This window comes from Ornithodoros turicata, chromosome 3, assembly GCF_037126465.1.
Source record: "Ornithodoros turicata isolate Travis chromosome 3, ASM3712646v1, whole genome shotgun sequence".
Taxonomy (NCBI): Eukaryota; Metazoa; Arthropoda; class Arachnida; order Ixodida; family Argasidae; genus Ornithodoros; species Ornithodoros turicata.
This window is the reverse complement of record NC_088203.1, coordinates 98,215,560-98,230,379: the sequence shown is the minus strand read 5'-3', so window position 1 is coordinate 98,230,379 and position 14,820 is coordinate 98,215,560. Positions and strand designations below refer to the sequence as shown.

Genomic DNA, 14,820 nt, shown 5'->3' with positions numbered 1-14,820 from the left:
AGCTGGACTGACCTCTTGGCATCTTCATAGGCAAAACTTCATATATTCTTCGACTTGTCTCTGTCCACATGTGCAAATTAAAGAGAATCACTTATGGAGTGTGTGTGCTTAAGTTGAACTTAGTATGGACACTTAAATTTTCTAACTGAAAATGAATATTAAAGCTGGACTGACCTCTTGGCATCTTCATAGGCAAAATTTCATATATTCTTCTACTTGTCTCTGTCCACATGTGCAAATTAAAGAGAAACACTTATGGAGCGTGTGTGCTTAAGTTGAACTTAGTATGGACACTTTAATTTTCTAACTGAAAATGAATAGAAAAGCTAGACTGACCTCTTGGCATCTTCATAGGCAAAATTTCACACATTCTTCTACTTGTCTCTGTCCACATGTGCAAATTAAAGATAATCACTTATGGAGTGTGTGTGCTTAAGTTGAACTTAGTATGGACACTTAAATTTTCTAACTGAAAATGAATATTAAAGCTGGACTGACCTCTTGGCATCTTCATAGGCAAAATTTCATATATTCTTCTACTTGTCTCTGTCCACATGTGCAAATTAAAGAGAATCACTTATGGAGTGTGTGTGCTTAAGTTGAACTTAGTATGGACACTTAAATTTTCTAACTGAAAATGAATATTAAAGCTGGACTGACCTCTTGGCATCTTCATAGGCAAAATTTCATATATTCTTCTACTTGTCTCTGTCCACATGTGCAAATTAAAGAGAAACACTTATGGAGCGTGTGTGCTTAAGTTGAACTTAGTATGGACACTTTAATTTTCTAACTGAAAATGAATAGAAAAGCTAGACTGACCTCTTGGCACCTTCATAGGCAAAATTTCACATATTCTTTGACCTGTCTCTGTCCACATGTACAAATTAAAGAGAATCACTTATGGAGTGTGTGTGCTTAAGTTGAACTTAGTATGGACACTTAAATTTTCTAACTGAAAATGAATCTTAAAGCTGGACTGACCTCTTGGCATCTTCATAGGCCAAATTTCATATATTCTTCTACTTGTCTCTGTCCACATGTGCAAATTAAAGAGAAACACTTATGGAGCGTGTGTGCTTAAGTTGAACTTAGTATGGACACTTTAATTTTCTAACTGAAAATGAATATTAAAGCTGGACTGACCTCTTGGCATCTTCATAGGCAAAATTTCATATATTCTTCTACTTGTCTCTGTCCACATGTGCAAATTAAAGAGAATCACTTATGGAGTGTGTGTGCTTAAGTTGAACTTAGTATGGACACTTTAATTTTCTAACTGAAAATGAATATTAAAGCTGGACTGACCTCTTGGCATCTTCATAGGCAAAATTTCATATATTCTTCTACTTGTCTCTGTCCACATGTGCAAATTAAAGAGAAACACTTATGGAGCGTGTGTGCTTAAGTTGAACTTAGTATGGACACTTTAATTTTCTAACTGAAAATGAATATTAAAGCTGGACTGACCTCTTGGCATCTTCATAGGCAAAATTTCATATATTCTTCTACTTGTCTCTGTCCACATGTGCAAATTAAAGAGAAACACTTATGGAGCGTGTGTGCTTAAGTTGAACTTAGTATGGACACTTTAATTTTCTAACTGAAAATGAATAGAAAAGCTAGACTGACCTCTTGGCATCTTCATAGGCAAAATTTCACATATTCTTTGACCTGTCTCTGTCCACATGTACAAATTAAAGAAAATCACTTATGGAGTGTGTGTGTTTAAGTTGAACTTAGTATGGACACTTTAATTTCTCTTTAATTTAATAAACCTGCAAGTTAAGGAGAATCACTTATGGTGGAGTGTATGCTTAAGTTGAACTTAGTAGAGGCGCTTCTATTTTATAACTGAAAATGGATAGAAAAGCTAGACTGACCTCTTGGCTTGTTCATAGGCAAAATTTCATATATTCTTCTACATGTCCTTTTCCACAGCTGAAAATGAAAGAGCATCACTTATAGAGTGCCTTGAGTTGAACTTTGTCATGGCGCATGTATTTTCTGACTGACACTGAGTGGGAAAGCTAGACTACCCTCTTGGCATCTTCATCGGCAAAATTTCATATATTCTTCTTCCTGTCTCTGTCTTTTTCTTCTTCTTCTACTTGTCTCTGTCTACTGTATTTTAATATGTTCTTGTGTTTGTCACTTTCCACACCTGCAAATCAGAGAGCATCACATATGGAGTTTGTGTGCTTAGGTTGAACTTTCAATGGACAGTTTTCTTTTCTAACTGAAAACGTAGACAAGCTAGTCTAACCTCTTGGCATCCTCATAGGCAAAATTCCATCTATTCTTCTACCTGTCCCTTTCCACATCTGCAAATTAAAGAGCATCACTGATGGAGTGTGTGTGCTAAAGTTGAACTTAGTATGGGCACTTTCATTTTCTAACTGAAAATAGGTTGAAAAGATTGATTAATCTCTTGGAGTCTTCATAGGCAACATTTCATATATTCTTCTACATGTCCCTTTCCATACCTGCAAATGAAAGAGCATCACTTATAGAGTGTGTGTGCCTGAGTTCAAATAGTAGGGGAGCGTCTATTTTCTAAGTGATAATGGATAGGAAAGCTAGACTAGCCTCTTTGCATCTTCATAAGCAAAATTTCATATGTTCTTATACGTGTCCCACTCCACACCTGCAAATTAAATGGCATTACTTATGAAGTGTGTAGGCCTAACTTAATCTCAGTACCGGCACGGTATTTTCTGGTTGAAAATGGAGAAGAGCATCCATAGACAGTGCGTACTTTGAGCTTGATATGGGTACTTTTTATCTGGCCGAAAATGGGTAGAAAAGCTTGACTAACCTCTCGGCATCTCCATTGGCGAAATTACATATATTCTTCTACCTGTCCCTTTCCACACCTGCAAATTAGAGAGCATCACATATGGAGTTTGTGTGCTTAGGTTGTACTTAATAATGGACACTTTTATTTTCTAACTGGAAATGGGTAGCAAAGTTTGATTAATCTCCTGATTCATAGGCAAAATTTCATATATTCTTCTACCTGTCCACACCTGCAAGTTAAGGAGAATCACTTATGGTGGAGTGTGTGCTTAAGTTGAACTTAGTAGAGGCGCTTCTATTTTATAACCGATAATGGATAGGAAAGCTAGACAAACCACTTTGCATCTACATAGGCAAATTTTAATATATTCTTGTACTTGTCACTTTCCACACCTCCAAATTAGAGAGCATCACATATGCAGTTTGTGTGCTTAGGTTGTACTTAATATGGACACTTTTATTTTCTAACTGAAAATGAAGAGAAAAGCTTGATTAAACTCTTGGCATCTTCATATGCAAAATTTCATATATTCTTCTACCTGTCCCTTTCTGCACCTACAAATTAAAGAGCATCACTTATGGAGTTAGTGGGCTTACGGTGAACATTGTATGGGCACTTTTAATTTCTAACTGAAACTGGATAGAAAAGCTTCATTAATCTCTTGGCGTCTTCATAGGAAAATTTGCATATATGCTTCTACCTGTCCCTTTCTAGACCTGCAAATTGAAGGACATAACTTATGGAATGTGTGTGCTAAAGCTCAATTTAGTATGGACACTTTTATTTGCGAACTGAAAACCTGCATTGGCAAAAGCTTTCTAACCGAAAATGGATTGAAAAGCTTGATTAGCTCTTGGCCACTTCACAGGCAAAATTTCATATATTCTTCTACCTGTCTCTGTCCACATGTGCAAATTAAAGAGAATCACTTATGGAGTGTGTGTGTGTGCTTAGGTTGAACTTAGTATGGACATTTTAATTTTCTAACTGAAAATGAATAGAAAAGCTAGACTGGCCTCTTGGCATCTTCATAGGCAAAATTTCACATATTCTTTGACCTGTCTCTGTCCACATGTACAAATTAAAGAAAATCACTTATGGAGTGTGTGTGCTTAAGTTGAACTTAGTATGGACACCCTAATTTTCTAACTGAAAATGAATGAAAAGCTGGACTGACCTCTTGGCATCTTCATAGGCAAAATTTCATATATTCTTCTACTTGTCTCTGTCCACATGTGAGAATTAAAGCGAATCACTTATGAAGTGTGTGAGCTTAAGCTGAACTTAGTATGGACACTTTAATTTTCTAACTGAAAATGAATAGAAAAGCTGGTCTGACCTCTTGGCATCTTCATAGGCAAAATTTCATATATTCTTCTACCTGTCTGTCTTCTTCTTCTTCTACTACTTGTCTCTGTCTACTGTATTTTAATATGTTCTTGTGTTTGTCACTTTCCACACCTGCAAATCAGAGAGCATCACATATGGAGTTTGTGTGCTTAAGTTGAACTTAGAATTGACACTTTTATTTTCTAACTGAAAACGTAGACAAGCTAGTCTAACCTCTTGGCATCCTCATAGGCAAAATTCCATCTATTCTTCTACCTGTCCCTTTCCTCATCTGCAAATTAAAGAGCATCACTGATGGAGTGTGTGTGCTAAAGTTGAACTTGGTAGGGGCACTTTCATTTTCTAACTGAAAATAGGTAGAAAAGCTTGATTAATCTCTTGGAGACTTCATAGGCAACATTTCATATATTCTTCTACATGTCCCTTTCCATACCTGCAAATGAAAGAGCATCACTTATGGAGTGTGTGTGCCTGAGTTCAAATAGTAGGGGAGCATCTATTTTCTAAGTGATAATGGATAGGAAAGCTAGACTAACCTCTTTGCATCTTCATAAGCAAAATTTCATATGTTCTTATACGTGTCCCACTCCACACCTGCGAATTAAATGGCATTACTTATGAAGTGTGTAGGCCTAACTTAATCTCAGTACCGGCACTCTTATTTTCTGGTTGAAAATGGAGTAGAGCATCCATAGACAGTGCGTACTTTGAGCTTGATATGGGTACTTTTTATCTGGCCGAAAATGGGTAGAAAAGCTTGACTAACCTCTCGGCATCTCCATTGGCGAAATTACATGTATTCTTCTACCTGTCCCTTTCCGCACCTGCAAATTAAAGAGCATCACTTATGGAATGTGTGTTATTATGCTGAACTTAGTATGGGCAATTTTATATTCTCACTGGAAATGGAAAGAAATGCTAGACTGACCTCTTGGCATCTTCATCGGCAAGAATTTTATATATTATTTGTAGAGATTAGGGACGAAAAGTTGGGGCTGTCATCACGGGATGGCGCAGCTATCATTTGTACGGAGGAAAGGGAAACTCTCTCCGGGTGAGAGCGAGAGGTCAGAGTTGGCTTAAGAAGCCGATTTGGGCGACTGGGGACACTCGCAGGCACGGCACTAGTAGGGACGAGATGCTGGGAACGACTGCAGTGTTGGGAAAGGTAAGAAATAAACCTTGTTTGATTGACTCGTTATGTGCATTAGGTTCCTTCACGGGCGAAGCGAACCCGAGAGTGGGACAGAGGATCCCACATCTGGCACCCAACGTTCTCTAGAACACCCGTTCGACCGGAGAAGTGGAGCAAGAGACCGGGATGCGTTTAACCGTACACCTTTTATATATATACCTACTTTAGGGACTTCAGGCACAGCCACGCGCTGTTGTCCCGGTGACCGCATAGCCGGAATCCCACGTTTTTTTCTTTTTCATTCAATGGCTTCACGGCTCTGCAATGCCGAAGTGGGTGGTATGCCATGTGTGGTCAAACCTACGCGCTCGCTCTGTCACGTGAAGGAAGCAATGCACTGTTTAAAATTTCCGGATTAGTGTTCAGTCTACTACTGTTTCGGTACGGTTTTTCATGTACATTTTGTTACATTTCGCAATCTTTCTACTAACAGCCCAGGATCTGACTGGTAACCAGCAGGCACCTTACGCCAACGAGAACGACAACCGCCTCAAGTCGAGATGCTTGTAAGACCATTTTTTTCGGTCCGATGGAGGTTGGACACTCTGCAACCCGTGTAGTTTAACCAATGGGGTCCTGGTGACTGCAGTGCCTTCTCCGAAGACCGTCACGGATGCAGTGCCTCCATGGTCTCAGCCCGACGCTTCCTTAACGGTAGAGTTGTTAGCAACGTGGAACAGTTGTACACGCTAACGACGCAGCGCCTTGATGCCAGGTTTGTTTCGCCGCAGTAAGCAGAGTTGCACGCGCCGTTACGACTCAAAACGCCCGCCCCCACCGTTCAGGGATATGCGGACTAGAAGTCGTTAGCAGACTTCATAACCAGACTGCCTTTCAGACTGGCATGGGAATCAAAAATTGATATCGTAATCACGTGCAGGTTGCAGTGATAGGTGATTCGTTGCACGGGCTATTCGCCAGGGCCACACCCCCGCCTCAGTTTGTATCTGAGCATATCGCTTTGATAACACCGATGCGGGAAGAACGTATTCACGATATCTTCCTAGTATACTCCGAGTGCCCGTTTTCAGCTGACGTGGAACTAACGGGGATTACAATGTATTCTCCGCAGCGCGCCCAGGTGTTGCCCATTTATTTCACCAAGGGTGACGCGGGGCGAATGCTGAACGAGTTAAAACAAAGAATGTGCAATACCTCCTGGTTAACAGGATCGGCTCGGGATTCGCTTCTGTATAAGGTCGACCCAGGGTTACGCTTTCGAGTACCACCTTCCTTTACGCGACAGACGACAACTGTCCTACATAGGCTACGGCTCAATGTACCGTACAGCGCACGTCTCCTCTTCAAAATCGGAAAGCGAGACTCTCCGAACTGTAGTGAGTGTGGCGTTGTAGAGGATGTTGAACACATCCTTCTCAGGTGTCAGAAGTACGTCGATGCTCGAAGGGCATTAGAGACAAGCCTCTCTCGTTTGGACTCCCGAGCCTTCGACATCACGAAACTATTAGGTCCTCCTTCGTCCGACAAGGCGCTAAGGGCACTTGAAGACTTTTTGCATGCAACCGGGCTTATGGACATCCTATGACACGGTGAATGTGTGATGTGTCCTGTGTGTGCCCCCGGTGATTCCGCCACTTTACTCTAACTTGGGCGCAGCTCTTGAACTTTTGACCTACATGTTGAACTCAATTACCATCTCTGTTCGTCTCTGGACATCATCCTTTTGCGTTTTCATCATCTCATCATCAGATTGAACTTTCTGTATTAAGTGTACTGGGGTAGCCAGTTTGACTTCGTCGAAACTTACATCCCCATTTTTTTCTTTATTCACATCACATCACATCTCCGCAGCGTTTGATCCCTTGGTGTTTCACCAAAGGTCTACCCCGCAGTTAAAACCTGGAAAGTCCCGCACTGCCTCAACTACGCTTGGATCCTTCCGGACCTGCTTCCAGTTGCTACAGTACGTGTTCCTGCACGTAGCAGTCACTGTTAACGTCAGTAAAATCTGGTGCTCGCGTTCTAGTGCCTTTCGAAAAAACTCAGTTACGTGGTCTTCCACTTATCTGTTTGGGAAGTGCTTTTCAGATATTCGCAGTACGGAGTTTCCCCACTTTCTGCTATCCCCTTCTCTCTTCCAGGCATAAAGATGGGGAAAATACACGGACAGCGTAACAGGGCTTCTAGACGACCCCACTCTCCCGGCAGGGCGGACTGTCTCCGATCTCGGTCACCTCGTCAACGTTCCGTAGCCACCTAGACACGAGGGATACCCGGTGTCTTGGACCTCCCGCTCAAAGTGGTCTGCCAGGTGGAAGGTCTGCCAAGGAACCAGGTCGACGCAGCATCGGTCACGTTACCGTTTCGGGGCCTGACTATGGCACAGACACCCCGCTGCAGCCCCTCACGCCGGATGAAGAGCGCCTTCTCTGCCCCACGCGAACACTCGCGAGCTGGCACGGCACTAGTAGGCGCGAGGTACTGAGTACGACTGCAGTGTTGGGAAAAGTATGAAATAAACCTTGTTTGATTGACTCGTGTTCCTTCACGGGCTGAACGGGCGAGACGACCCCGAGAGTGTGAGGGAGGATCCCACATCTTCTATCTGTCCCTTTCCACACCTGCAAATTAAAGAGCATTACTTATGGAATGTGTGTGCTTACGATCTTAGTACGGGCCCTTTTATTTTCTGGCTGTAGAAAAAGGCAAGACTAACCTCTTGGCGTCTTCAAAGGCTAAATGATGAATAAGCTTTAACCTGTCCCTTTCTATGCCTGCAAATTAAAGAGCGTCATTTGTAGAGTGTGTATGTTCACTTTGAGCTTAATATGGACGGTTTTATTTTGGGGCTAAAATCGGGGCATCTTGAAAGAAGAAACTTCGAATGTTCTTCCGTGTGAATGGAATTATGGTAGTCGAAGAAAAGGCACGAGCAACGAGTGAATCGATTAATGGCCACCATGTGTGCTCAATTTGTCTCAATTCAGCACTTTCAGTTTTTGGCTGAAGATGATTGTTTGACCACGAACTCAATAGGAGCAGTTGTGGGGCTTTGAAGTTTTGATCACTGCAGAGTGCAAATTTTCAAGGTTCTTGGCTTAGTGTCGAATAATGGCACTAATGCATGCGCTAACGGAATATTTCTCTGACATGGAGGCAAATAAGATATATCGAAAATTCGGCTTCAATTATCCCTTCTACATGTGTTTTATACATGATCTCTTCTACCCCCTGATTGAATTTTCTGGCGGGTATCTTGACTGATCAGTAATGTCTCGATGAAATAAGGAGCGTATTGTCATACCCGGACGATGGGGTTCGAAGAATTAGTGAAAGCGGCTAAAAACTTGCATATAACCGAATCGAAAGCTAGAAGAATTATAAAATTGTTCGGTCTACAACCTTGTTTTTGTTAGAAAGCAAAGGGGATGACTCAATCCAAAGTGCTTCTGCAAGTTACGATTACCATGACAACGACGTACCCGCAGGCCGACGTCATACGTGACGTATGCATGAGAGAAGCGCACGTTTCGTCGTCTGCTATTACGGCACTTCGTTATTCCGAATGAAACTTTGACGGTTGTATGTGTACAGTACTCGTGAAGCTAGTTTTGGCTAAGTTCCGGAATCGCCCCGGCTCTACGAGACCGTCCCTTTAATTAATTGGTAGAATAGTGTGAACGAGATGGTGTCCCCCTACATGAGTCTTAATCATCGTTGTCAAAACGGGAACCTCAAGTTACGAATAGGCCACCGAAAGCGCTAGCTATAACATTATATTACAAATAATCGGCAGTGAATTTACCTGAAATATGTTGCACGGTCGAAGAAAGCGTCAAAAATAACCCTGTGGCACGGTGTGTTTACCTTTGGGTTGGGCCCCGACTAGAGCCGTGTAAGATACCCAGAAAATGTCATTAAGTTACAGTTATGTGACACTTTACCTATAAAAATTACAGGGAAACTGTCTGAAACCAAAATATAATTCAGTAGCAGTTATAGCCACTCGTCAAACGTAGTTAAGTAACTCTTGACTTATTTCAGACTATGTGCTTTTAAAGTTACCGCAGATTACAGACACTTGATGACTAAGTTCGTAAAATTCATTAATTAACTTTTTAATTAGGGGATTTCGTGCAAAAGCGAGATAGCATAATGAGAGACTATCCTCGTTGAAAGCCTTTCCGCGTTTTAAAAATCCCGAAATACGCACGTACGTTAAAATATCCACCCCCGAATTTCGATACGCAAATGAACCGAAATCGTGGTGGCCGGGAACGCAGGGAACAACACAGCGGTCATTACACGTCAGAGGGCCACGTGATTTCGAGCGATGGAGATGATTGGAGTAGGCGCCGACCTGGTTGCCAGATAAACTGCTTCCGGCCCAGATAAGCCTCCGTCGGCGAAAGTGATGCGCTGCCCCCCGGAGGCGCGGGGGGGGGGGAGATATGTTTATTGCAAAAGAAAGAGAGGAAAGGTCAGTCAGGTAAAGGCCGATTTGCTATTACTTAAAAAGTGGGTGGACACACATAAAAAAGAACAAGGAAAATGAAATATTGACAAGATAGAATGGCTTTCAAAGAACAACAACAACTACTACTTTATTGCGAGATTCGGAATGGGGAGTTTCATCGCCAGGACTCTGACACCCGCTGAATCAACGTACTCCCAGATAGAACGGGAAGCTCTCGCCATAATTTTTGGTGTCAAGAAATTTCACCAATACCTTTGGGGGAGGAGGTTTACGCTCTTCACAGACCACAAGCCTCTAACAGTGATTTTTGGGTCGTCCAAAGGCATCGCCGTTACTACAGCAAGCCGCTTGCAACGCTGGGCTATCATCCTCATGAGTTACTCTTTTGACATCCAGTTCAAGTCGACATTGAACATCGCAAATGCTGACGGTCTTTCAAGACTTCCAGAAGAGCCTGTTCTGCAATTTGATCAGCAAATGCAACAGGGTATTTGAATCGTCAAGGATGAAGAGATAAATGTTGTGCAAGATTTTCGAATGTTAACCCTTCCGGTCACCGCGAAGCGGATTGCTGAAGCAACACAAGAAGATCCATGTTTAATGTAGAAGTAATTCAGTTCATTGCAAACGGCTGGCCTGAGAGAACCGAACCTCAGTTCACACCATGTTTTCAACGACGAGCGGAGCTGACGACTCACAGAGGATGCATACTTCTAGGATTACGTACGCTAGTTCCTAACAAGTATCGCGTGCAACTACTGAACATTCTTCATGAGTGTCATGTCGGGCAGACAAAGATGAAAATGCTTGCCCGCTCATACATGTGGTGGCCAGGCCTCGATAAGGATATCGAAGCCACAGTGAGACGTTGTCATCAGTGTGCAGCCATAGCAGCCCAGGAGTCAGCGGTCCCACTTCATCAATGGGAGCCCCCCAGAGAAACCCTGGTTTCGAATACATGCAGACTTTGCAGAGATCCATGGGAAACATTACCTCATAATAATAGACGCATTCAGTAAGTGGCAGGAGGTGGTGCTCATGGCAGCAACTACAGCAACGAAGACAATAGATGCAATGAAAGACATTGTCGTGCAGCATGGGCTTCCACAGGTTCTCGTGACAGATAATGGACCTCCCTTCACCAGCCAACAGTTTACGGCCTTCCTTGCGGAACTTGGAGTTCATCACGTTCGGACGCCTCCGTATCATCCCAAGTCCAACGGGCAAGCCGAGAACTTCGTACGAATGTTCAAGACAGTGCTATCTCGCTTAGCTACGGAGAGGAGAGAAACTATCAGAGAGTTACTGGTCAAATACCGAGTAACGCCGCATGCATCTACAGGACGTCCACCGTGCGAGCGGCTCAACAGCAGGCACTATCGGTCTGTGTTGGATCTTGTTAGGCCCTCTGATCCTTTCCCGATTCCCACGCCAATGGACGCTGGTGCGAGAGAACGACAAAAGCGTTGTCATGATAAACGGGCTCGGGACCGATCGTTTGCAAATGATTCATGCGTGTGGATGCTTGACCCACAGAGGAAAGCTCACTGGAAAACCGGAAACACTATTGGAAAGGAAGGGAGAGTGACCTTCCACGTGCGGGATGCTGATGGGAAGATTCATCGTGTACACAAGGACCATCTGAAGATCAGAGAATCTTTGGAATCGTGGGAAAGCGAATTCTCAAAGACAGCGGCAGGTCGACAATTTGTGCTCGAGGAACCGGAATTTCCATTACCATTCCCCGAAGCGGAAGACCCGCCATTGGATGACGGAAATCGTCATACGCCGTTGAGTGTTCAATCACGAATGGGTGGGGAAGCTATCGCACCTTCGAGTGAAGGAACACCGACAGGTGGCAATACACGCCGATACCCCTTGAGGATCCGTCGTCCCGTTGACCGTTATTTCTCGACCTAAAGGGGGCGCTAAGTGAGATGGTTGGCGGACACCGAAGACGATGCGCGAGAACACCCGCGCAGTGATTCTTCAGACTGATTCGTCTGGAAGCACGGCTTCCAACATGAACTGTCTCGTCTCAATTTACTCTTATTAAACCGTTGTTATTCCACGCATATCGGCTACCTCAACTGGCGACGAGGATGGGGATTGTATCCTGTTCTGCTGTTTCGCTTTTACTAAAATTTGCTAATTAAGTAGGTAATTAATGAATTTTAGGTAATTAGTCGTCTTCTATAGTTACATACACTCTCCCAGAGGATGTCCGCCTGGCCGTATAAGTCAAGTGCAAAAACGGTGATGTTGATGTTGATGATGATGGTAGGAGAAAAGATATGGAGATGTGAGCTCGCTCACCGCGGGACAAGCTACTCCAGATCCAGCAGAGAAAAAGAAATGGAAAGAAAAACACAGTACAAAAAGCACAGCTAACTCTGGTGTTGAATTTGTATTAAAAATTAAATTTATGAAAACAGGAGGTTGAACTTTACACTGTTGACTAGGAGTGACAAGCATCCACATGCGCAGGTCACAACTCGTCTGGGTGCACTACGTCTTAAATTAATTCCAAAATGAGCAGCTTACAAGAGAAATTCAAAAACTGAACACAGTAGAAAAGCCACAGACTTTCAAAAGAGACAACAACAACAACAATTATATTTTGACGATGAAGTTGGGAGGTTTTTCACTATAGGAATGGAACGCTACCCATAGATAGGGGTCTAATATGAGTGGTGACAATGATGAGAGATGACAGTGATGGTCGGAGTGGTGATGGTGATACTGATCGTGATGGTGGGAATGTCCGAGGGCTCTGCCGGGGTCACGATGAATCCTTTTAGGCCTCACATTAGGCGAACAACAGCAGAACACGCGAAAATGAAAAACGCAGAGCAACAACAAGGCTGGCGAACATTGCTCTACAAAGCATTTCATGTTCTGCACGTTCTTTGCAGTGCGCTCACACCGCACGAGCTCTCGCGAAAACGCGCTAGGAAAACAATCCGACATGGAGGACGCTGCGGCGATACTGGTGATACTGGCGATGTGGTGATATGTGGCTGATGATTCCATGGGCAACGACGATGGTGACATTTTGGCTGTACTTGCGCTATACAAATCGGGGGTGTAGTTCCGTATCGGTACGACTCGTTTTTAAAAATTTGTGAAAGGGTTAGGAAGGTAAATATCGCATAGAAGTGGAAGAAGGTCATATACTGAATCTAAAAATGCAAGAATTATAAAATTCTGTGGAACAGAAGCCTTTTTATATGTACTTCAACAACCCCATCTTTCGTGTTCTGCAACATCCAACAACTTTTAGCGCTGGAGAAACACGGGAATGCTAAGCCTAACGGATTCGAAACTTGCGATCTTGCAAGAGGTAGTACAGATTACAGGCAACATGTGATAAAATTATAGCCAAAATTACTGATTTCAGAAAGTGCATTTCGGGATACCAAAAAAAGAAGAAAAGAAAAGCTTCCAACGAGAATTATCTCCCATCGTGCTATCTCGCTTTTGCCTGAAATCCCTGAAAAACAGATCGTTAATGGACTTTAGACAATCAGCCGCCCTGTGGTTACACATTCACTTCGAGAGGGCGTCCGCCCTGGCATATAGCTCAAGTGAAAAGACGATATCTATGTTGCTGTCGCAGCTTTCTTTATTAGAAGAACCTGTAAAGTATACAGCAGACGACCTGTATGAATGTAGAGCGATTATGGATCAATGCGGTCCTAACGGGAACACAACGTCCCCAAGATGGAGGGTATATATTGAAGTGTCCCGAAGTGTAGTGTGCTATATTTGCAGTTGGATAACTCTATATTCCCTATATGTGTAGAGTCCCCTACTAGGTGAGTACCCTACTATACATCAACACCCGAATAGAACCATAGACCACGTTATTTATATGAATCATGATGTTTATTTATGGACCAGTGAAAACAATATATGCATAAATGGAATGCCGGTGTACAAAAGTAGATGACAAATAGGAAAATGATACAAGAACAGCATAAATACGTATAAATAATAAACGAGAAAACGTGGACAGCGTACACCTTAGTCGCGCTATGTACATGAAAGACCACAATTACATGTCAAAAACAGAGGTGAAAAATGAAGAGCACAAATAACAGTCAAAGCAAAAAGACGGGCGACGTAGCATCAGACGCAGTGTTCATTTGCTTAATAACTACCGTGTGTCAACCGAAGATGGCTTCGACGAGGTCATTCGGCAACAGCCAACAAGCATCCGGGAACTCTGCAAATGGACCGCCTGCAACGTCAGAAACATCCTGAACAGGTGCGACTTCGAAAGGACGAGAAGATGGGCTCAGCTCTTCCAGCAAAGTAGAAACAGCAGCAGGTGTGTTCGGTGACTCTGCAACTTTTCCAGCTTCTGGCTTGGGTCTTGAGAGCACTCGAACTGGTGCAAAAATAGGAAAGGTGTCCGAAGGTCCAGAAACGTTGCCCCTCCTGCCCAAAATCGGGCGTCCACGATACCGGTTTGGTTGCACGGCTTCCACGCCAGGACTGACAAACCTGCACTTCTTGCACAAGGATGTCAGGCGCTGACGAAGGCTACGGTACAAGGTCTCCAGCATCACCAATACCGTACGGTCAGATGTACGAAGACAGTGGGCACAAATACTGTCTGCAACAGCTTTGCAGGCGCTCCAGAAGACTGTGCACTTCCGTAAGACGTCCAGGGCTTCAGCAACGAACGACGGCAAACAGTCTTCAAAGGTCCGCGAGTCCTTCATTGAGCAACGCTGTTCATGAACATTCAGGAAGAAGTCGAAGATTTTCTTGAACACAGTCATGACAACCTCCTTCTTGGATAGCGTGTCGATCCTGGTGTAGCAGCTTCTCAGGAACCGAGTGATGTCCGCAATAACCTCATGAAGCAGGTATCCTTGAACATGGGCGAAGTTCTGAAGTTCGCAAGGATGAGGAGGACGAACTGGCGCGTCGGCAGTGGGGCTGTTGTAACCAGACGATGAATTGTCGTCAAGGAACGGCGATGTGGCATATCCTGGCATCAGAGAGCGACCGTCGGGGAAGTCGCTG

At 43.5% G+C, this 14,820-nt stretch overlaps 1 protein-coding gene and 1 long non-coding RNA gene across 7 annotated transcripts; both read left to right on the top strand.

Annotated features, from left to right (window-relative positions):
* The first annotated feature begins 5,255 nt into the window (after window positions 1–5,255).
* Window positions 5,256–7,840, top strand: LOC135387525 (uncharacterized). Of its 6 annotated transcripts, none has more exons than XR_010421178.1 (4): window positions 5,256–5,318; window positions 5,779–5,999; window positions 7,199–7,269; window positions 7,448–7,840. It is a non-coding gene; the product is annotated as an uncharacterized LOC135387525 (long non-coding RNA). The 6 variants fall into 6 exon arrangements; XR_010421177.1 differs by having other exon boundaries at window positions 7,186–7,269; XR_010421174.1 differs by having other exon boundaries at window positions 7,158–7,269.
* A 2,981-nt stretch (window positions 7,841–10,821) lies between these two features.
* On the top strand, window positions 10,822–11,703 carry LOC135389761 (uncharacterized protein K02A2.6-like). Its single transcript, XM_064619792.1, has one exon. The coding sequence runs from the start codon at window positions 10,822–10,824 to the stop codon at window positions 11,701–11,703; it is 882 nt and encodes a 293-aa protein (XP_064475862.1).
* The last annotated feature ends 3,117 nt before the right edge of the window (window positions 11,704–14,820 follow it).

Bases quoted from the DNA above. Each gene is read 5' to 3' on its own strand.
- LOC135389761 (XM_064619792.1), top strand. From the start codon at position 10,822: ATGGCAGCAACTACAGCAACGAAGACAATAGATGCAATGAAAGACATT.